Raw genomic sequence first — 23,940 nt, forward strand, 5'->3', positions numbered from 1 at the left:
TTCAGTGCAGAGGAAAACTCACAGATATCTGATCTGTTCACCAGTTGCTCGGGACTTTGTGTGTGTGGTGATGTGTGACAGTAATGGGTTAACCCCATATGTTACCAGTGGTTTTTCACGTCATTTCTGAAGAGCTCCTCTTTTTTCATTTGGTTTCATGTGTCTGGGTGTGTATGTGGCATAGGGCGGCATGGCGCTACAGCGAGTAGTGTTGCCGTCTTACGGTATCTGGGTGGTGCAAGAGGTTATGGGTTTGATCCTTGCTCAGTATGTGAGTTTGCATGTTCTCCCTGTACCTGTGTTGGTTTCCTCCCACAGTCCAAAAAGCATGCTTTTTGGGTGGATTGGTGATTCTAAGTCACCCATAGTGTGTTTTTCACTGATGTATGGATGAGTGACCCATTGTAAGCAATGTATCTAGCAGTCTAAGTCATCTTGGTGAATAAGGTGTGTGGGCTGATAACACTACATAGAGTTCATTGGAAGTTGCTTTGGAGAAATGTGTCTGCTAAATTAATAGATGTATGTAGGGGATATATATCTAGGGATATTTAGCAATTTATATATTTAATAATAATTTCATGAATGCATTAATGTCTTATAAGTACATTACAAATTAAGCAGAGTTTTATATTATATTATATTATATTATATTATGTTATATTATTTCATATTAAGGGGCGTGGTGGAGTGATGGGCTTCACCGGGTCCTGCTCTCCGGTGGATCCGGAGCTCGAGTCCTGTTTGGGGTGCCTTGCGACGGACTGGAGTCCCGTCCTGGGTGTGTCCCCTCCCCCTCCAGCCTTACGCCCTGTGTTGCAGGGTTAGGCTCCGGCTCCCCGCGACCGTGCGTGGGACAAGCAGTTTCAGACAGACAATGTATATTATATTATATTATATTATATTATATTATATTAGGGGGGTGCGGTGGCGCAGTGGGTTGGACCACGGTCCTGCTCTCCGGTGGGTCTGGGGTTCAAGTCCCGCTTGGGGTGCCTTGCGGCGGACTGGCGTCCTGTCCTGGGTGTGTCCCCTTCCCCCTCCGGCCTTACGCCCTGTGTTACCGGGTAGGCTCCGGTTCCCTGTGACCCCGTATGGGACGAGCGGTTCTGAAAATGTGTGTATATTATATTATATTACAGGGGGTGCGGTGGCGCAGTGGGTTGGACCACAGTCTTGCTCTCCAGTGGGTCTAGGGTTCAAGCCCTGCTGGGGGTGCCTTGTGACGGACTGGCGTCCCATCCTAGGTGTGTCCCCTCCCCCTCCGGCCTTATGCCCTTGTTGCCGGGTAGGCTCCGGTTCCCTGCGACCCTGTATGGGACAAGCGGTTCCGAAAATGTTTGTGTGTGTGTGTGTGTGTGTGTGTGTGTGTGTGTGTGAGATTAACAACAGAGGTAATGACAAGCAGAGAGTAAAAGCACTATTAATAGTGATTGTAAGTTATTAAAACTGTATTCATCTGTACTGCATACCGATACTTTCTTCAGTAAAGCAGTCTAATTACGGACACACACACACATTTTCAGAACCGCTTGTCCCCTACGGGGTCGCGGGGAACCGGAGCCTACCCAGCAACACAGGGCGTAAGGCCAGAGGGGAGTGGACACACCCAGGACAGGACGCCAGTCCCTTACAAGGCACCCCAAGCAGGACTCAAACCCCAGACCCACTGGAGAGCAGGACCTGGTCCAACCCACTGCACCACCATGCCCCATGTGTGTGTATATTATATTATATTATATTATATTATAATGTCATACATAACACATTAATCCTAACTGGAGTCCTAATTTATGTTGATCATGTATGGTATATGGCATTGTTTCCCTTTTATACATTTTGCACATTTACATGATAATTATTTCTTTAAAAAAATTACAGATGTTTCAAGGAGAATATTTGGACCAGGACATGAAAGATTATTCTGAAACCTTATTAGAGGGTCTGAAAGGATTGTTGATGAAGGTGCTCCTCAAAAAAATGAAAAGACAATTTCAGTTGTATTATGAAAATGCGATGGTGCTCAACGTGGTATTGCAAAGGCACGCTTTGCAGGGTTCACAGAGCTGCGTGTATGAATTTGGACCCAGTTCTGGAGCTGTCTGGGTTTACGGCGTATAACCACAGGTTTCCTCCCACAACCCAGCGCTGTTTAGGGTGACTGGTGAATGTTAAGTGCTCTGGGTGACTGAGTTCTTGCACTGGGACATACAGGCTCCCTTCCCTTTACTTCTTTGAATTTACTGTACTATATAAAAACATTTTGCTGACTTTTCCAGTATCTCTTTACAGCAACCAAACCATGCTGCAAATGAATCAGAGCTCAACGGCTGTTTAAATAACTGAGATAATAACAGACTATGAAATGTACTGTGTAAATAACGGCTGAATAAATACAGTGTTAATAATGAAGCAATGCTTAAACTATAGCAATTTATCAAGATGTGTCATGTACTGTGCTTATATATGCTTCTTTACAGCAACATTGTGAAACCTTAGTTTATAATAGTATATTGCTCAAGAACTGCTTCTGCTTGATGAGTAATAAATCACTTTGTTTCACTGAACTATAACCTCAGCTTGGAAGTTAGTGTAAAAAAGGCGCTATCAGTTAGACTAACGTTTTGTCAAACTAGTAATGTGTTTTCACTTTTCTTTTACTGGGTCATGAAAGTAGAAAAACATGCAGTTGTGACATAAGAAAGTTGTGACAACATAAAAAAAACAAAGAAACAATAAATTCCATTTTATTAGACTCTAGATAATACCCGATCTTTTGTGTTGCTGTGATAAAAAAGGAGAGGGGTGCGGTGGCGCAGTGGGTTGGACCGCAGTCCTACTCTCCGGTGGGTCTGGGGTTCGAGTCCCGCTTGGGGTGCCTTGTGACGGACTGGCGTCCCGTCCTGGGTGTGTCCCCTTCCCCCTCCGGCCTTACGCCCTGTGTTGCCGGGTAGGCTCCGGTTCCCCGTGACCCCGTAAGGGACAAGCGGTTCTGAAAATGTGTGTGTGTGTGTGTGATAAAAAAGGAGAGTGCAAATTAATTCAGACGTTAAATTCATAATGGGTGGTAAAGTCAAAATTAAACATAGTTCCAAATTGTGAAAACTGCATTTTATAACTATCACAACATTAACTAAACCAGTAAAAAGCATATAAACAACCTTTATTAGGCTTCTGAGCATATGCAAAAATAAGTAGTTTTTCTACATTTTCCATTTAAATACACAGGACACACCATAAATACTGCATACAAAAAAGTCTATAGGTGCAAAACACCTTATGCACCTGCAAAAATTTCAAAGCTGTTCCAGAGATATTATTTCTATTATCGCGCAAGGTTCGTACAGTAATTGACAAAGACCTGTGTCACATTTATATCTCGCTTAAAAAAAAAAAAAAAAAAACTTCATCCAAATCAGTTTTGTAATCTCATGAGACCCATCCGAAATGAAGGATTTTGGATTTATTTCTAAAATATAAAAGCTCTTTAAGGTGCTTTATGATTCAGTGTTACAGCATGTAAAGTTTGTGAGACACATTTAAAAAGGTGCTCCAGTGGGGATAAAAAATGAATGTTGGTCTTAGGTGGATACATACTAATCTGTGAATATGAAAAAAAAAAAAATAGTTTCCACAATTTATGAGCGTTGTTAATACAGCTAAACATTGTTTCATAAATTTCCACTCATCTCAGTTCCACATAATCTGCTGTAGCTGGACTAGTGTGACTGTAAACCAAAGGTTGCTGGTTCAAGACTCAGTAAAGCAAGGAACTACCAGCTGGTTGGACAGTGATCAGCGCTGCTGCTGGACCCAAAGGTTATTGGTTTGAATCCCCCTCCAGCTGTAGTACCCTTCAGAAAGGTACTTACCCAAAATTCCTCCAGCTAAATGTCTGTACTTAATTAGCTATAGAAATGGGTAAATAATTGTCAACTGCTTTGGGGAAAAGTTTCAGCTAAAAGAGTCAATATAAAGCTCCCTGAACTACTCTGGTAAATAACCCAGGTGTACAAATGGCCCAAATACAGCAAATAAGGAGTGTACAGAAAAAGTGGAGAGATGGTTCAAATTATATCTCGTTTTGAAGAAAACTGTTGTTTCACAATGGGGGCACGGTGGCACAGCGGGTTTGATCGGGTCCTGCTCTCTGGTGGGTCTGGGGTTTGATTCCCACTTGGGGTTCCTTGCGATGGACTGGTGTCCCATCCTGGGTACGTCCCCTCCCCCTCCAGCCTTGCGCCCTGTGTTGCCGGGTTAGGCTCTGGTGACCCTCTGAACAAGTGGTTTCAGACTGTGTGTGTGTGTGTTTTTTCACAAGCTTATCTGTTAAATTGGTCTCTATGCTACCGAACTCTTTTCATTGCCGTTGGCTCTTTCAGTCGCTTGGACGCACAAGAACTTTGATCATATCCTATTGGGCTGTGCTTTTCTTTTTAATAACACAGGCTGGTGACTTGAAATTTTATGTGAGCTTTTCAACTGCAATTTCATTTGAGGTCTTGGTTAGAAGTTTGCCAGCTCAGTAGTATAATAGTATAATAACTCAAGTTAATTGTTGTGCTTTTTCGTTCTGTTTCAGCCATTGTATATACATGTTATGAAAAAAAAACTGGATGATGTACGTGGAAGAACCATCTAAGTCTTCATATTGTCAACATTAACTGAAAACTGAGGACACACTAAAATAACTTTGATGGTACTTTAGTGGGGGGGGCATGGTGGTGTGCTGTGGTGTGGTGGTGTGGTGGTGCAGTGGGTTGGACCAGGTCCTGCTTTCTGGGGGGTCTGGGGTTCAAGTCCTGCTTGGGGTGCCCAGCGATGGACTGACATCCTGTCCTGGGTGTGTCCCCTCCCCCCTCCAGCCTTACACCCTGTGTTGCCGGGTTAGGCTCCGGTTCCCCGCAGCCCTGTATGGGACAAGCAGGTCAGAAAGTGTGTGTGTGTGGTACTTTAGCACTTAGATATTGATAACAAAAATCTCATTTTTTTTTTAACATTGTCATCTTGTTGCCCTGACAGCACGTTTAGCCAAAAGTAAAGTTCATATTATTTTATCAGATGGATATTTCAGAAGGCACCTGGAGCAAGGGTACAACAGCACCCCTTGAGGAGACTTGAACCTGGAACCTTCAGATTTCAAGGCTGTTACTTGTACACCTGTAAGACTACAGTTTACATTTATCTGACACTTTTTCTGCAAAGCAACATGCTATGTTACAATACCTTCAACCTCAAGGGCCAAAGGGAGCAGCTCTAACCACTATCCTACCAGCTGCCCATTTTTGATTCTTAAACATTCAATCATTTAAGTATATATGTGAATGATTCTATCCTGCAGGGGTGTGGTGGCGCAGTGGCGCAGTGGGTTGGACCATGGTCCTGTTCTCTAGTGGGTCTGGGGTTCAAGTCCCCCTTGGGATGCCTTGCAATGGACTGGCATCCCATCCTGGGTGTGTCCTTACGCCCTGTGTTACCGGGTAGGCTCCGGTTCCCTGTGACCCCGTATGGGACGAGCGGTTCTAGAAGTGCGTGTGATTCTATCCTTTTCATCTGTGTACCATTTCACTTGACTTCAGTCCCAGAATTTTGTTTTTGTAACAGTCTTAAGGATGTTAAACATTTTTATTCCTTTTAAAATTATTTTACTTCCTCTAATAGTCCAAAGGTATGTGTTTCAGGTGAATTACTTTAATATATACATGTATGTACATATGTGTATATATGTAATATATAGCAAGGGGGCGTGGTGGCGTGGTGGCGTGGTCCTGCTCTCCAGTGGGTCTGGGGTTCGAGTCCCGCTTGGGGTGCCTTGCGACAGACTGGCGTCTTGTCCTGGGTGTGTCCCCCTCCCCCTCTGGCCTTACGCCCTGTGTTGCCGGGTAGGTTCCGGTTCCCCGCGACCCCGTATGGGACAAGCAGTTCAGAAAATGTGTGTGTGTGATACATATGTATATATATATATATATATATATAGAGAGGCCCATATATACACACATATATGGAAAACTCTCAATTTTAATGAAATTTTGAGACAATTTAGTATAAAGGTACAACATTTGGGAGACAGCAATGTGTACCATTTTTTTAATCATTTACAATAAAGGTAATTACATCTTCGAGTTACGGAGGAACCACCATACGAAAGAATTTCCAGGACTCATTCTCTTCGGCTGTCCTTGGCTGGGAAATCGTTTTTCCGCATTTTTCGTTTGAGAACACAGTCGCGCCCTAGTGGACAAAATGAGACACATAAATGAGACAGAAGAAGCGAAGCGCGGCTGTGCTTTTGCGGATACATGTATTTTATGTGTGTATTGTTTTTAAATATGTATTAATGCAAATAACTGTTATTCCAAACTCCTTAAATAAAAAGAACGACATAAAAGCAGACATATTTCGGACTGGAAATTACATAATGGTATTTGGAATCCCCTTAGATTTCCGAGGATGAATGAGGACACATCACATGCATATTTTTGTGACATCAATTATCTACAGCAGATTTACTAACGCATGCAACAGCTAAGTGAAGCAATAATATGAATGAAGGGCTGAACCTTGTGTCAGAAGACATAACTCATCTGTCAGTGCACATTCCTAACGTTTGCTCAGGCTTTCATTTTCTTTATTTACCAGACACCTCATTTTAGTGAGCTGACCACATCTAGCCGACCTATACTGGCAGATAATGAACTTTACTATGATTTGCTCGTTTATACAGCAACCGAATCTTGCTGTATCAATTCGGGGTACGTAGCGCCATCAAGGGTGAAGAGCAGGAGTGGGGTTTGAACAGAGAACCTTCAGATCACACAGCTGCCCCCCCCCCCCCCCCCCAAAAAAAAAAAACTTAATTATTTCATTCATTTATCGTATGATCAAAAACAGATCTTTAACGTTATAGGGCAAGTTAAGCTGTAAAATTGGCTTCATCATGTAGCCAAAGTTTAACACTGTATTGTCAATGTTCGTCAAATCCACTGAGTGCCACTATATTAATTATTTTAAGACGCACGCACGAATAAAGATTCTTTCAATTTTCATTGCAAATCGACGTTCAAAAATAAGTTCACGAGTCCATTCGGATTCAGCGGAAACCCAGGATCATTTTCTTTTCTTTTTTATTATTATTTATTTATTTATTTTTTTAATTGGTGGCGGCGGTGGTGGTGAGGGGAAACACCGCACTCCTGGACAGCGATGACGCAACAGCAGCGTCACCGTTGGGTGACGCAATCGCCGTGACGTCGACGCCTCCGCGCGCGTGCAGAGCAGGCAAGCCCGACCGTAAAGAAGACGGCCGGTGTGTGCGGCTGGAGATGGAGGTGGAGGAGAGACTTATCGCGGCCGTGTCGGACTATCCCGAGCTGTACAACTCGACGCTGAGCTCCTACAAGGACCCGGAGAGGAAGGCGCACGCGTGGCGCGCGGTGAGCCTGCAGGTGGAGTTACCAGGTAAAAACAGTCAGTGCGAGCCGCGCCGCGGTCATTCGCGCGCTCAGCCCGCAAACACCGTTTCACCGACTAGTTAGTGGAACATCTCGACACATTGCTCACTATTATATTTAGCCCGTTTGTGGCTATTTCTTGTTACTAAGCAACGCCACAGGAACACACAGTACCGAGTGACTGTGTGTGTGTTGCAGAGTATATTGCTTCTAAATCTGGGCATTTTTTGAGAAGTACCTCTTGCAGTGAGGCTTTTTTTTATTATTGCCACTAGATCATGCTTTATTTACACACGCTATAAACAGCAGAGAAACAAGTCAAGTATTTTTTAACGTGTATTTTTTTTGTACAGAATATTACCTACTTGTATGTTCTCTACTGTTAACACCATTCACCCTTTTAAATGTACTTGGAAGCCCACACGTTTAAATAACAGCATCTATTTTTGATGTACCTCTTCAGAAAACAATTGTTATGTAGCTTGCCCGAATATGCAGTAATAAACAATAAACAAAATGAGCATGGTCCCCTGTACGTTACACGTAGTGTCGTCCCACTACGGGTCTCCGGGAGGCTCAAACAGAGCCGGACAGCGGAAGCAGAAGGAAGCGAGTTCGCCTTACTGCGCCTTCGTGTTTCACGCGCATTTCACTAACGCGCTGTCAGCCTTGCGCGTCGACCAGGTTTTTTTTTTTTTTTTTTTTTTCCCCCCTCCCTCTTTCCCCTAAAAATCCGATAAACTCGCGATCTACGTCATGCTGGTTCTTGATACGACCCGATACTCCTTCACCAGCCGCAGTGGCAGAAAGTGTAAAACAGCAAAAGAGGTTAAGCACATTTTTATAACTGACAGAACTGCGTGTTTTATTTTATTTTGTAGAAGTATGCTAAAATATCACAAATAACCCTTTTGCCCTATTTTTCATTAATTAATACTGTCTGGAATACCTTATTTTTAACCTTTAACTGCAGTGTGGTAAATTTTAGACAAGCAAATTTGTAATTTTTTACCTGTTGATACAGCAGGTAATTTTTACCGTATGAGTTCAAGGTAGGTACCTTGGTCAAGGTATTACGGCTAGAGTGTTATTCTTGCTGAGGACGTTCACACCAGGCCTGACAACAGCACCGCTGACACCAGCTGCTGCCTCACTTTTATTGTGCGCTGCCTTTTTGTCCAGGGCTCATCAGCTGTAGAGGTGTCAGTAATTAGGCTTCAAAAATTACTAATATAAAATTTGTAAAATCAGTTTTAGTAAAATGGTGTAGTAATTGATAAAATTGGTAATTAGTTGTCAAAAGTTTGGCTTTCATATGAAGGCAGCTGGGAACCTTGTTGCTCAAAACGGGGTAAGCAGGCTATGACTTTACCGTGGCCTTTGTTCGTTCAGAGGAAGACTGCAGGAAGAAGTGGAAAAGCCTGAGAGATGTGTTCATCAAGGACAAAAGGTCTGAGCAGAGGAGGAGGGCTTCAGGTGGCACTCACCGCAGCTGGAAGTACCGCCGCCAAATGGCCTTCCTCACACCCTTCATCCAGTCAAGGTCTTCATCTTCAGGTCTTGCTGCACAGGACCTGGAGGATGACGGTGAGAAGAGTGCTGTCAGTAACAACTCAGCCACCGGCCTTCCGCAAACGGACGGGGAGATCAGCGACACGGAAAAGACCCTCAATCTCTCCGCCTCTGTCCTACAGGCTCTCAAGCAGGCGAGGTGCCAGGAGGAGGATGGAGGTCTGGACGGCACTGAGGATGAGATGTTCCTCATGAGTCTTCTTCCTCATTTGAAAAGGTTGCCATATGAAAAAAAATGTGCTGTCAAACTGAAATTCCACCAGCTTCTGTATGAAGCCGAGTTCCTTTAGTTTTATACCTATTAAAGCTTTATTTTTGTATTGTACGTGATGGAAGGTTTTTCTAAGTACAGTACAGTATAATAATGTGGCCTGTTGATGAATTATAGATGGCTGATTCAGTACCTTGGAAGGCTATGCTTGTGGACCGTTGACAAGCAAGGGTTTGCCACACTTGTGCGTTTCTGTAAGGTTGACCGTAAGGCAGTAGTGCTTTTCAAAGAGGGATCGAACATTGGTGGATAAATGGCGCTGTTGGATTATTAAATAAACATGATGGGTGACTGTATGACAGGTTGTGCGGGACATCAGTTCCCGCTGAGTTGGTCATGATTGCTTTTTGCTTTTCGACCGTGTCTTACCTTTACTAAACTCCGACACGTTGAGTCCTGTAGAGGACATCTGAGCACCAGGTTTCTGTAAACCTCATTTGAAAGACGTTTAATAAGCATATGGTTCACACATGAAAAATCTGCAAAAGCATTGCAGTTTATAAAAATGTAAAATGAATACTCCTGTTACATGTCAACATAGTTGACTTGGTTAAATATTTCATAGACGGTATTAAGGAGTGCTTTTACTCCTCTTTTAAGGGGTGGAAGGAGTTGTATTTTATGCTCTTTTTTCTATAGACATTTCAGTAACTATGTAACAAGTTTTCAGTCTTATTTAGGCTGTAATTTTGCAGCTTCCTTGACTGATCAGAGTGTTATTGTACAAATGCATCAGTAATGTAAAATAGTAATTTAGTTACAGTATAGTAACTTTAGGAACCTTTCTTGCATATTTGTTGTTTCTAATAAATACGAATGTATTTGGTCCTTAAAACATATTGTCAGAGTGGATAGTCAGTTACTGACACTTTCTAATTTTTAAATTGAAACATCACATGAAAAAGTTTTACAAAGCAACATTGTTTTAATTTATACGTTTCATTTCTAATGACACAAAATAAACACAAAATGTGAAAAATTTCAAAACACAAATGGCTGTTCTGATTTTTTCCCCCCTTCACGTCATCAGAACCTAATCAAATAATTGATGACCCATGGAACTTAATTGCTTCCTATTATAAATGACCTTAAGGAGACCAGCACAGCGTGAGCCATGTTTAGCGATGCCACGGCCATTATATTTAAGGTTGGAATTAATAAGGAAAAGTATTGCTACGGTTAGTTTTAAATGAAATGTCTCAAGCTGGCATAAGTGAGTTTTCAGCAATTTTGTTCAAAGTTAATTGAGATTTCTAAAATTTCAGAGTAAAAAAAAGTTTCTCTGAAATAAGTTTGAGACCAACAGGAACTTAACTGCTCAGAAAAATAATGAGAAATAACTCGCAGTTTCCTGGTGTCTGCCCTGCATCCTTTCCCAGGAAAACGCATGTCTCAGGAAAAGTGCCCAAGGAACTAATAAATGTCCAGTATATTTACCGATATATGAAAACTATTTTTTAAATTAATCAGTTTCATTAAATGCCTGGAGTTTAAAATATGAAGTATTTTTTTTTATTGACAGGACTTAGAATGGATTAATTGGTTCGTCAGTTATAACAGTGCTTTTTAACTTATAAATTATACCAGATGCGGATTCAATAAATCTTTTCCAGCAGAAACCTCATAGTTCGGCATTTTAGCCAGAACCAAAAAGTATATATATTGCTACGTAGTTGTATCTATTCATAACCTTCCTTGCGTATTTTTTTAAACTCGACCGTGCTGCTCACAGACGTCCACAAGGCGCTCAACAGAGACTCATCAGCAAAACAAGTCAAAACAATGAGGGGCTAAAGACTCATTGTTTTTCTCCAGAGAACGGAACTGGCTTCCTTAGAATAGACAAAAGAAACAATTTTCAGTGTTTTCCTGCTGAAGTTTATCTACAGAACAGGACGCAGCTGTTTTCAATATGCCATTCAAATTTGCAAGCAGGACCCCGGGCCAGGGGTTTCTGGTGTGCGTCTTCCCCAAAGCATTCGCGGTGGACAAGGTGGATCTACACCACAATCCTCTATGAGACAATTAATGAGAAGAGCTGTTTTCAGCTGAGAAGAAAATGATGTTGTTGGTTCTCCTGCTGTTCCCTCATCATCTTCTGGTTGATGGGATTATGTCTGACCCAGCTGAAACAGTATGCATGGGCAACGCCTGTTACACCTTCCATCTGGAGCGAGCGATGTTCGAAGGCGCACAGAAGCATTGTCAAGAAAACGGAGGCAACCTGGCAGTGGTAAAAACCAAAAAGGAGGCCCGCAAAGTCCAGGAGATTCTCACACATCTTGGGGCAAAGCATGAACAGAAAATCGATTTAAAGTTTTGGATCGGACTGAAACTGCATAAAGGTCAGTGCACGGTGTCCGCAAAGGAGCTACGGGGGTTTCAGTGGGTTTCTGGAGAAGAGGACACACAGTATGCAAACTGGGAGAGAGAACCTAAAAGCACCTGCACGGAGGACCGTTGTGTTGCTGTCCATCATAGAAGGTTGAACGCTGATGATCTTGTATGGACTGAGCGATCGTGCAAAGATCATAACGGCTTCGTGTGCAAATTTAATTTCAGAGGCATGTGCAAAGCTTTTCCTTTGGTGGAACCCAGTAAAATTACCTACACAACTCCTTTTGCCCAAAGACCTGTGAATAAGCTCACTGTTCTCCCACATGGAACTTCTGCAGATTTATCATGTGACAGTCAACATGTATATTCCATCTGTCATGAAAAAAATGGATGTTTTGGCTGGACCAATCCAGGTTCGAGTTGTGACTTCAGCAAAAAGAGCTGTAAAGATGGACTTTGTTATCTTCACTGTGCAAGTGCTGATCTTCCCTCCGAGTGCCAAGAAGGTTATGAACTTGGAGAGGATGGAGTCACATGCATCCAGAAGGATTTCTGCAAGGATTCGCCTTGCAAATTCAAGTGTGTTTCCGGACCTCAGAGTTACAGATGCCAGTGCCCACCAGGGTTTCAAGTGGCCAAGGATCAAACTAGTTGTGTGGATGTCAACGAATGCTCATCTCATGTCTGCGATCAGCTGTGCATTAACACAAACGGAAGTTACACTTGTCTTTGCAAAGAGGGATACAAAATGACTGATGGCAAGTGCCGAGACATAGATGAATGCTCTGACCATAGGTGCCCACAGGGCTGTGTAAATACCCACGGATCTTTCTCCTGCTATTGCCATGCAGGCTTCAATGGTTCAAATGGCGGTCAAACGTGTGACGATATTAACGAATGCCAAGGCAATCCATGTGATCATGATTGCGAAAACACTGCTGGCAGTTATAAATGTTCTTGCAGAAAGGGCTTCAGATTAGCAGCCGATGGGATTGAGTGCATTGCAGACTCGAGGATCTCCAGCTCAAAAGGAGAAGATGATAAAACTGATATTTTAAATGATAAAAAATCAGAAGTCCTGGAACACACGCTTCCCCCCACCAGTATTTCTGAACAATCTATAACTGTTACATTTACAGACACATATAATGTTTCTGTTGATTCAAGTGTTTCCCAAAATTTGAAAACTGCGGAATCAAACAAAAGCGTGAGGAGTATTTTCAGCCACACGTGGATGTTCGTGAGTATTGTAAGTTCAGTTGGTGCTCTGTTATTTTTGATTATAGTGACTTCTGTTGTTGTGGTTTGCCGCCGTTATGGTATGCAACAAGAGAAAAAGAAACACAAGTTGACTGCTGACAGCTACTGCTGGGTGTCTTCTGGCTGTGAAGTGCAAAAAGAAAAGATGCAGGAGCAGAAATGACATTTAGATACATGCCAGGGATTGTTTCTCGTGCAAAAGCTTAAGGCTGTAAAGCTGTTAAAATAATTTACGCTTTAAGATGGAATAACTGCCTAAAAATTAAATGATTGAAGGAATAACTCAGTAACCCAGTCGGTGATGAAAATGGTTGTTTTTTTGAGTGAATTACATTGACGTAAAATTGGCTATTATGTATTTTGAGTGAGAAATAAGTTGTGGTGAATGTAAAGTTAAGTACTGTTGCATGTTACGCAGGTTATGGAAATGAGTGAGTGAGGATGCGCAGTAAAGTACAGTAAGTGTGGGCATAATGCTGTCCATGTAATTTTCAGAATAAACTACCTATAAAGCACAATTCATCAAATTAAAGCAAAGAAAAAAAAAAACAAAAGAACAAAAATAGTGATAAACAAGGATCACTTTTTAGTTTCTTTTGAACTTCAGGTCGCAATTACGTTTTTTTCTGTAACAATAAACTGAATGTGATGCAACTGTACATAATACTGTGCTTTAAATAAAATAAACTTGCCATTTTAAACATAGATATTAACTGATACAATATTTCTTTGAAATTATTTACCTTAGGGTTAATGGGTTACCTCAGAGACATTAAATGTGTCGGTTTGCAATTTTAAGCTTTAGCTCGGAGAACATAACATGAGAGATAAACAAAACTTACAGTGGAAGTTGATTCACTTTGCATGGGGCTGGTAAAACTGGATTACAACAAATTTGGCTTTTTATTTCATCTGTAATTTTATACATAGGCCTGCTTTCTGTAATATTCTTAAAAATATTTATCCAAGAATTTGTTAAACAAAACAGGGTTTGCTTAAATATTATTTATTTGGAACACACATAAAATATGCGAAATATAATATGAACTATACGTACGGAAAAAATGTTTTATCACATTTGGGGGAAAAAAAAGAGCTGTTGGACTCGGAAAAAACGTTTTCCTTCCTCTTTACTTTGCCTAAACTCGGAAGGAGTATAAAAGGGTGGAACCTGGAGGCACAATGCAAGTGGTTAGTCGAATAAGGTTGTTAACTGGTGGAGTGAAGAACTTGGCTTCATTTGCTTTTATTTTTAACTGCTACTTTTTTTTTTTCCCAACTGCAAAAAAGAAAATATATATCTGTAAATAAAAATGCTGTCCTTTTTTGGAGTTTTCATAGCTGCAATGTTTTTGCACATAGAAGGACATGCACCCTTTGCCAGCTCATGTTTTAAGAAGAACTGCTACATGGTTTTTAAGGAGAAAACAGATTTTCAGACATCTTTAGAAATGTGCAAAATGAATAGATCAACTTTAATGTCAGTAACACCTGGAACTTCCAGTCGAGTCCTGCATCAGCTGCTGCTCGGTGACAAAGGACACTTCTGGGTCCAAGACGGCCGCTGCGGAGGCCTGTCCTCAGAATCGCGGGAACGCAGGCGGGAAACGTGGAACAAGACCGCGAAATTCACTAAGTGGTCGAGAATGGAATCTCTGTGCTCCCCCCACTGCTTCTCTGTTTCCAGCGACACGAATCTGAGGGAAAGACCTTGCAGAGACGAAGTGGATGGATTCATATGTGAGAACACTGTGAATTCTGACTCAGAAGACTCGGTTTATGGACAGAGCGCTTCCAGAAGTTCAGAAAAGCCAGCTGTGCGGTTCGTCCGCACGAAAAGGACCGCTTCGGGGAAGACAACAAAGAAGACACCCCAGTGTGCCAAGGAGACATGGATCGGAAGGACACAGACATGCACAATGGAACATGGGCACTGCCAGAGCCAGACCCAGAACATGACTCTGAGTCCAACCTCGACGTGCCTCTGCCCCAGCGAGAAAGACAATCAGAACCTTGTCTGCACATGCAATCCGGGCTTTGAAATGACAAAGGGTAGGTGCCAAGATGTCAACGAGTGCATGTTGAACCCTTGCGAGCACATGAATTGTACAAACACACCTGGCAGCTATGAATGTGGATGTCAGCCAGGATTTATTCCAAAGAAGGAGGACAAGAACCGATGTGAACAACACTGTGATTCGATGGAATGTTCCCCTATTTGTTTGGGGAATAAAACAAGTTGTTACTGCCCTACAAATTATATACTTAACGAAGACAATTTTGTGTGTATGGACTATTCCGTCAGCAGTGGATCTCTCCTTTACTCTGTGTCTCTGCTTCCATGTGCATTTAATCTTTTTCTGGGCATTTTTTTCTAGTTACTGGCATCCTCAGGAGGCAAAAAATGGTATTAAAGTAGTGCTCCCTGACGGTGCTATTTTTTTAATGAAGTTTGTTCACTCACTCACTCACTCACTCACTCCTCTTTACATATATAGTACAATTAATGATATTTTAGTCTTTCTTCTGCATATCTGAACATGTTAAAATGTGTGATAGTTACAGATTACATGCAATACTAAGACATTGGGTGACATGTTTTTGCACATAGCTCTTTTTTTTTTACACTACATTTGTAAGTCCTGAGACAAGTATATTGCACATAGTTAAAGTTGTTTGTCAGAGTGAATAAAACATGTGAAAAACATTTTAATTTTTTGGTAACCGTACATATGAACCTTCATACTCATGGAGTATTCTTATCAGTTATTATGTGTTGATTTACAGTGATGGGCTTAAAATGTGTGAGTCCTGTTCTCCAGACATTAATTCTTCACTGCTTCTAGCTTTAATTTCACATTATCCTATATTTTTCCACATTGAAGTATGACTAACCTCAATAATCAAATATATTTTCTGCAAAAGGCACTAGTGCACAACAGTTGCTGGAGGTGAAAGGACATATTAATTTTTATTTCAATATCACAAATGTAAATTTGAATTTGTATTGTTCCTGTACCACCTTAATAATAGTAAACCATTTATCAAAGTTCAGATCTGTTATTTTGTCTTAAACAGCAAGGCTTATTTAGGTATTTTTTTAGTAGGTAATTATGATGTCATTATTGAGCTTAAGTAGAAGAAGAATCTCTTTGTATGCATCTTGGCACTAAGTAACATTCGAACAATGCTTCACAAAACACTAAATAACTATTATTTTTACATGTTTACAAAAACATCAATAAAGTGTATTCCTTTTCATAGGCTACTCAACTCTGCCTGTGATATGAGGCCATTTCTCTGCAGAGGAAAATGTACACATGATTTAAAAATCCCATCTACTGGTCTTCTGTCCTCTACAAAGAAAATCAAAAAAGTAAAAATTCGAGGAAAAAAAAGACTTTTTTGGCACAGTTGTAGCAGTCAACACTTTTATCAGCGTGCCCCAATACAGAAGAGACAGAAAGAAGGATGTTTCGGTAATGGGTCTAACAAAAACTGGAGAACAATGAGATGAAATGGTAAAATACCAGATAGTGAGGAAACTTGTTGGAAGACCCTTAAATCATGACAGAGAATGGTCATAAAACTGTATGTGTGTCATCAGAGTGATACCTGTCCAGTGATGCCCCAGGAGAGCTGGACGTGATTCGCTGGACCGGAAAGGCGGGACTTCCTATACAGTGAAAAGCCACTTCCTGGAGGCCATTTAAGAGCTAGCTTGGGGAAAGAACATTTTTTTTTTTTTTTTTTTTGTGTGTTTAATAGTGTGCTCACTTTTCCTGTTTGTGTTCCTGCTGGTTTTTATGATATGTTTGCTTCATTCTTTGTACCACTTTGTTTGTACTGCTTGTACACCTATTTGTTTGTTTTCTTACTTGATGGTGTAAGAATAGTGCAGTTGGGAAGGTGGGGAAGCCTTTGTTTAGGGTTTTGACCCCTTTTTGTTTCTGCGATTCAGTTAAAGTGGTTTGTCTACAAGCATTATGTTACTTAATCTTTTCCTTTGTTTTTTTTCAGTCCCCTTTACATTCTGTTCACTTCTCTAAGGTTTGCTTGTTGGCTTTTTCTTTTGTACACTTAGATTATTTGCTCTTTCACATGAACATTAAACACACGCTCCTGTCTGTGCGCATTATTTCTTTTGTCTCATCGATTCCTAACCCATTCCTTGGTGCAAAAACTTTATTACACCCCTCAACACCTCTGGACAGCCTTTGGGGGCTTATCTGGAATATCTCTCTTCACTGAAAAGTACCCAAAGATTTAGTACCAATTACTTGTGATGGGTGGGGTGTTTTGTTCCGCGGTTTCAGTAGTTCTGTGCATTCTTGTTAGTTCATTACTTCTCATGGAAAGGATGGCTTTGTTTGATTTACAGACGTTCTTGGACAATCCTACCTTGGAACAATGTAACAAGTGCCGAAAACATGATCTGCTGAAAATAGCGGATGACTTCAGTATTCCTATTTTGAGGCAGTCACTCAAATGTGATGTAAAAGCTATTGTCCAGGAGAAGTTGGTAGAAAAAAAATCATTGTTACCTGAAGCTGCTGTGGCAGAGGAGGTCAACTCTGTTGTTTGCCCCCCTGAGTATTTGGAAGAGCAGGATGTTGGGCAGACTGACCTCAGCTAAATCTGCATCTATCAAAACCTGGTTGTCGCCTTTCAGTCTGTTTTCTCCTGTGTCCGCTGCCTCTGGCAGTTCCTTTGGTGAGGCGCAGGAAGCAGCACATAAGTGCTCAGTGGAGCTGAATAAATTAGACCTCTGCGTTCTGGAGAAGGAAGCTGCGAACATCGGACTCAGGTAACTTTTGAATTGGATGCAATAAAGAAAAAGGTGACTATTGCCTCTGTGTGAACTATGGATACATACCAGGAGAGTCAAAGTTCATTTTCCACTAATTCTTCCCCATTTAGTATTCCCAAATGTATCTCTTGCTCTGCCATTCAGTCACAGAGGTTGGCTCTTAGACCGCAAATTTAAATCCCCCATCTGGCGAGGTGCTTAATCTAACTTGCTCTAGTAAAATTACCTGGTTCTTTAAATTGGCAAATAATTGTAAGTAGATTAAAATTGTAAATCAGTTTGGAGAAAAGCATTAGATGAATGAATAACTGTATGTAAATATTTTAAGTTTGCATGTATATCTATAATCAAGAAAGTTTCACAATTGGTTGTTTGCAAACTAGCACTAGAGGCTCCCTAGCCCAAAGCCAGTTCATTAATCTAACTTATCGCACTCTTACAGTATATAAAAATAATAGATAGTGCTTTTGAATAGTGCACGCACTATCGTTACCTTTCAGAAAACAAAACAAAAAATCCTCTATGCACTCATTTTTCAAAATTTTCCTACACTTATAATTTGGCAGTTGTACAATAAGACCATTATATGATATTGTATCCAACTGGTTCAGTTCCCAGTCCAGCCACACCACTGTTCAGTAGGTGTCTTTGGGCAAGATTCCTGATTATAGACTTGCTCACCTGGCTCAAACATCAACAAAATTAATGCACTGAATGTTTGGGAAGCAAGTTAGTTTGATATAAAGTGACCTACTGCAAGCAGTCATAGATGGACAAGATCTGACAACCTTGATGGAATTCATCTGCTTTTTTTTTTTTTTCTCTTTACATAGAGGTGTTTCTGTTTATTCAAGAGAAATATCTTAGAGTTATTTTTAAGTTTGTTTGAGATTTTCTGTTATTGTGACACAGAGCAAGTAGAGACACCCTCAGCACCCAGGACAGCGCCATGTTCCCAATTACAGGAACCATTGCTGATTCCCCAGTTATGCCAAGAGATGAAGAGAGCTAGAAGGCAAGGAGTGGCAGAGTCAGTAAGGAGCCATCCAGAACTGAGCACTGCTCTTTTTCTTTTTCTCTTTCTGTCCCTGTAAAAATGTCCTCAATTTTTCAAAACAAAGCAGTTTCTCTTGCACACAACAGCCATCAGGGCTGGTCATAACGAAACAACATTTATGTGAACTATACTGGTGGCCAGAGATGGACTCAGGAGAGCAAAGTGCCTTTGCAAACTGTCAAAAGTGTCAAATGAACGACAAAACTGCCAAGACATACGTCTCACTATTGCAGCCTATGTCACATCCTGAAGGGTCTTTTTAGAAAGTGGATGTTGACATTGTTGGTCCATTTGAAATGGGATCACAGGACTGCCGACGTGCAATTATCCTGCTTGGTTATTATAGAAAATGGCCAGAGGTTGGATTCACTTCATTAGTTCCAACTAATGTTGTACCTGCTGTTGCAATGCATGTTGCCAGCAGTGTGGTGTGATGTTTTTAGAAAGAAGGGAATGTGTTTTTTTTTTTATTTGTATGTGTAACAGTAAAACTGTTCCTCCTGCACATTAGGTGGCGCAGGAGTATAGGAAGGAGGCAGGAAAGAGAGACGTATGTAAGAGTAGAGCATTTGTGTGCCAGAATGTTATCAAAAAGGAAATCTGTGTTAGAATTTTTCAAGAAAATTAATGGAGAAAATTAATGGAGGTTGTTTCACTAGTTGCGAGTACCTCAGTCCAGTAAACTCGTATCTTATCGCGTTCCCAGAATAAATGTGTCAAAATGTTCGGAGAGGTTTTGCATTTTAAACACAGGTGTGTTGTCCCCTTTAGAGTGACAGGTTTCAGGTACCTAGGATTTTTTCTTAATCCTGGTCTATTTATCCCTAAGAAAGAAGATTAAAGAGGAATTGACTTCAGGGGTCTCTTTACCAATTTCAATATCTGAGAAAACTAACATTGCCTGGATTAATGTTTTTCCTCATCTGCTAGATCTGTTCTAAAAACATGTTCCATATTATCAAGTCACGTAGGCTTCCGCGGCTGTTGTCATTAGACTGGAATTCAACGTCTTCTGGAGTAGACCGTGTCGTTATAGAAACTAATGCCAACGTTTTGTTTCCTATGTTGGAAACATCCTCAGGGTTCTGCGTCGTAAACTGCTAGACGTTGTCTTGGGCTAACAAAGGAACAAGATTGAATCAGTATACAGCACTATAGCAGTACAGATGAATATAGTTTTAATAACTTACAATCACTATTAATAGTGCTTTTACTCTTGCTTGTCATTACCTCTGTTGTTAATCACACACACACACATTTTCTGAACCGCTTGTCCCATACGGGGTCGCGGGGAACCGGAACCTACCCGGCAACACAGGGCGTAAGGCCGGAGGGGGAGGGGACACACCCAGGACGGGACGCCAGTCTGTCGCAAGGCACCCCAAGTGGGACTGGAACCCCAGACCCACCGGAGGGCAGGACCCGGTCCAACCCACTGCACCACCGCGCCCCCTGTTGTTAATCAAATATAATAAATATCACTCCATGAATCCTATTTGTCCTGTGGTATGAAAGGAGTTTGACATCTTTCACATGGAATATTATTATGTATCAATATTAAAAACAATAATAATGTGTTATATACATTACACACACTGTCTGAAACTGCTTGTCCCAAGTGGGGTTGTGGCAAACCGGAACCTAACCCAGCAACACAGAGCGTAAGGCTGGAGGGGGAGGGGACACACCCAGGATGGGAGGCCAATCTGTCACAAGGTACCCCAAGCAGGACTCAAACCCCAGACCCAGCGGGGAGCAGGACCTGGTCAAACCTGCTGCGCCACCGTACCCCCCTTATATATGTTACTCTATATATAACGAAATCAAATATTTTAGCTCTTCAAAATGACATATAATATTCGCCAGGGGAGGGAGACAAAAAGCATAATACACCTGCAAAAAAAAATTTTCCTTTTCTTTTTTTCATGTGAATTGTTGCAAAACTAAATAGCCTGATGTCAAAACCTTTTTTTCATTTGGATGACAGTAATGTGGCACACCTTTAAGTTTTTTTTTCTTTTTTTTTAATCCTTGAGAAATGTTCATCTTACAGGCAGTAGGGTTCATGCATACTGTTATAATTGCATTTGACACAAATAAAGGTAATAAGTCTCAGCATGTTGCTGCAATAAGCAGGTTGATGAAACATAGTGGTTTGACAACTATTTCTCTGCAACAGTAGCCATTTTTATATTTATTTTTTTAAAATGATTATCACGGTTCTTTATCATACTGTAGTTCTGTACTGTGAAATTACTTCTGCAATGCTGCCTAACTAGTTGCAAATGAGCAGAACATTGTAGTCTAATAGTTTGCATCTGAACATTTATGCGCAAGTGCTACCTTCTCAAAACGACAGTTTTCGCTTATTAAAGGCTTTCATGGTTAACTTATTTTTCATTCCCAGCATAGAATGTACCATTTCCATGTTGATAGCATGAGCTAAGCAGATATTGCTAACAGAATTGGCGATCTAATGTTCTACTATAAACACAAAACAATTAAAGGAAGTAAAGATGGCAAACAAAGATCCTCCTTACACACTAGAGCTAACCATCATATTACAGAGGAAAGGATGGTGGTAAACCCTTACTGAACATGAAAATCCCATAAAGCAATAATTTTATATGTTTAAAACTTATTTGCTCATTGTGTGTGTGAGCAAGCTCACACATTGAATGCCACAGTCCGTATTTCACTTTTACACGCTCTTCTCAAAAAAATGCCGTATCATTATTGGGAGAATTAATAAACAAAATGCGGCCTTTCGAATACAAGTCAAAACGCTGCAAACTCAAATGCAAATCAGTGGTATTTGATCCTGTTTTTAAGGGAAACCTTTCCTGTTGCTGACAGACCTAATAAATTTAGTTCCAGCATTTACCACGACATAAATGGAAGGAGGAGGAGGAGCTTTATTAAAAAGTAAGAATTTTGTGTTCCATACATTATATGGGGGGGCGTGGTGGCATGGTGGCGCAGTGGGTTGGACCACAGTCCTGCTCTCCGGTGGGTCTGGGATTCAAGTCCTGCTGGGGGTGCCTTGCGATGGACTGGTGTCCCGTCCTGGGTGTGTCCCCTCCCCCTCCGGCCTTACGCCCTCTGTTACCGGGTAGGCTCTGGTTCCCTGTGACCCTGTATGGGACAAGCGGTTCTGAAAGTGTGTGTGTGTGTGTGTGTGAGTTCATTGGAAGTTGCTTTGGAGAAAAGTGTCTGCTAAATTAACAAATACCAGTAAGCAGTTATTGTGTACAACTTAGCAGTGTCATGACTGCACTTGCATTGCAACCACCAGTACCTGACTCTGCTTAAGCCTGTGACCTCATGGCAATTGGAGCAGTGGGCTACAAGAACCATCCCCAGCTCCTTCCAAGTTGCAGAATCTCTTTGCGATAACAGTCCCTCCTGTGATCATGACTCTTCTGCAGTACCCTGTCAACTGGTCTCCTAGTTCCCTTGTCCTTCTTCCTGTCTCCTATGGCATTGACCCTCACAACAACCTCAAATTCTCCTCACGTACAACGACTGAGTGCTGGATTCACCATGATTGTTCCTGACTACAAGTACTGTCTTGTCCCAAAAACCTTAGCAATAAAGGATCCTGCACCTGAAACCACAGCTGGCTCCCTGGTCTGCTCTGAGTGACAAGTAATTAAATAGCAGTCATCTTTTAATACTTGAAGCAGCCTGCCTAAATAAATAAAGCAGCAGAGTAGCTCCAGCAAAAGCTGTGGTTTTACCAGTTAGACCACTTACATTCTGTTACTGTAACTAGACATCAAGAAGCACAACATAAGGAAACAGACAAACTTCAAAACAGACAGTAGGCAGATTGACGATCTACTTTGGTGCAATTACATCAAAAACAGTCAAATCTCTTGAGTCTGTTTATTGTGCATCATAATAATAATAATAATAGAGACAGCTGGTAGCATAGTGTTTACAACTGCTGCTTTTGGATCTGAAGGTTGCAGGTTTGAATCTCACCTCTGGCTGTGATACCCTTGAGCAAGGTACTTACCCTCAATTGCTCCAGTAGAATTACCCAGCTGTTTAAACGGGTAAATAGTTGTAAATAGATGAACACGGTAAGTTGCTTTTGAGAAAAGCATCAGCTAAATAAATAAATGTAAAAAAAAATCTGCCACCACAGCCAACAGATTGGTTTAGGAATGAAAACTTTACAGTACTGGGGTCCCACATTAAAATGAACTTTTCTAGCTGCTCATTTGACTATATAGGACATACACTATACACTATTTGCCAAATATACACATCAGGGTATTCTTATCAGGGCAACTCAGAGCTTATTTCTTTCTCAAAACACTACAGCAGAAGCCTGGAGTGGGTGTGAACTGACAGAAGTCTGGCCACAAGTCATGTTTTTACCTGCTGGTAGTCCAGTTCACTGGTTCACAAAAGTAGCAACATACCAACACAGACACACACACAGACACACACACACACACACACAGTCTGTTCTGCTTGTCCCAGTACAGGATCACAGGGAGCCGGAGCCTAACCCGGCAACACAGGGCATAAGGCTGGAGGGGAAGGGGACACACCCAGGACGGGACACCAGTCTGTCGCAAGGCACCCCAAGCAGGACTCGAACCCCAGACCCACCAGAGAGCAGGACCCAGTCCAACCCACTGCATCACCGCGCCACCACATCCCCCTTCCCCCGCATACCAACACATTTAAATAAATATATAACCTCAAATACACACACACACACTGTCTGAACCGCTTGTCCCATATGGGGTCACAGGGAGCCAGAGCCTAACCCAGCAACACAGGGCAAAAGGCTAGAGAGGAAGGGGACACACCCAGGATAGTATGCCAGTCCATCACAAGGCACCCCAAGCAGGACTTGAACCCTAGCCCCACTGGAGAGCAGGACCTGGTCCAACCCACTGCGCTACCGCACCCCCATAACCTCAAATATTAAAATAGCATCAACTTTTATGGTTTTAGAAACAATAACAAATAAGTATAGATTATTTGTGTCAACTGAAATCAAGGGTCTACTGTAGCATTTGTTTAGATTGTCTTATAAAAGAAATGCACTCTTGTTTGCTTGTATATGGGCATTTTTGACATGAAAAGAATAACCTAATACTGCATTCCCTTTGGTCTTATACCTCCTGCTGTATGGGGTTTAATTTTCTCCTTTCATGAC

The 23,940-nt window shown here is 41.5% G+C and overlaps 3 protein-coding genes across 3 annotated transcripts; all 3 read left to right on the forward strand.

Moving 5' to 3' along the window:
- The first annotated feature begins 7,166 nt into the window (after nucleotides 1-7,166).
- Nucleotides 7,167-10,113, forward strand: LOC108921332 (transcription factor Adf-1-like). The gene is made up of 3 exons (XM_018730774.1): nucleotides 7,167-7,458; nucleotides 8,844-9,038; nucleotides 9,146-10,113. The coding sequence occupies exons 1-3, from the start codon at nucleotides 7,323-7,325 to the stop codon at nucleotides 9,196-9,198; spliced, it is 384 nt and encodes a 127-aa protein (XP_018586290.1). The 5' UTR covers nucleotides 7,167-7,322; the 3' UTR covers nucleotides 9,199-10,113.
- Nucleotides 10,114-11,214: 1,101 nt separating this feature from the next.
- On the forward strand, nucleotides 11,215-13,438 carry cd93 (CD93 molecule). The gene has a single exon (XM_018751628.2). It carries the CDS (start codon nucleotides 11,354-11,356, stop codon nucleotides 13,052-13,054), a length of 1,701 nt encoding a protein of 566 aa, XP_018607144.2. The 5' UTR covers nucleotides 11,215-11,353; the 3' UTR covers nucleotides 13,055-13,438.
- A 114-nt stretch (nucleotides 13,439-13,552) lies between these two features.
- Nucleotides 13,553-17,029, forward strand: LOC108934164 (thrombomodulin-like). Its single transcript, XM_018751731.2, has one exon. It carries the CDS (start codon nucleotides 14,205-14,207, stop codon nucleotides 15,267-15,269), a length of 1,065 nt encoding a protein of 354 aa, XP_018607247.2. The 5' UTR covers nucleotides 13,553-14,204; the 3' UTR covers nucleotides 15,270-17,029.
- The last annotated feature ends 6,911 nt before the right edge of the window (nucleotides 17,030-23,940 follow it).

This window comes from Scleropages formosus, chromosome 15 (assembly GCF_900964775.1).
Source record: "Scleropages formosus chromosome 15, fSclFor1.1, whole genome shotgun sequence".
Lineage (NCBI taxonomy): Eukaryota > Metazoa > Chordata > Actinopteri > Osteoglossiformes > Osteoglossidae > Scleropages > Scleropages formosus.

What these genes read in the sequence shown, in the direction of transcription:
- LOC108921332 (XM_018730774.1), top strand. Translation starts at nt 7,323, where the DNA reads ATGGAGGTGGAGGAGAGACTTATCGCGGCCGTGTCGGACTATCCCGAG. An exon ending in CCTGCAGGTGGAGTTACCAG is followed by an intron (nt 7,459 to 8,843) that starts GTAAAAACAGTC and finishes TTGTTCGTTCAG; the next exon opens with AGGAAGACTGCAGGAAGAAG. An exon ending in ACAGGACCTGGAGGATGACG is followed by an intron (nt 9,039 to 9,145) that starts GTGAGAAGAGTG and finishes TCTGTCCTACAG; the next exon opens with GCTCTCAAGCAGGCGAGGTG.
- cd93 (XM_018751628.2), top strand. Translation starts at nt 11,354, where the DNA reads ATGATGTTGTTGGTTCTCCTGCTGTTCCCTCATCATCTTCTGGTTGAT.
- LOC108934164 (XM_018751731.2), top strand. Translation starts at nt 14,205, where the DNA reads ATGCTGTCCTTTTTTGGAGTTTTCATAGCTGCAATGTTTTTGCACATA.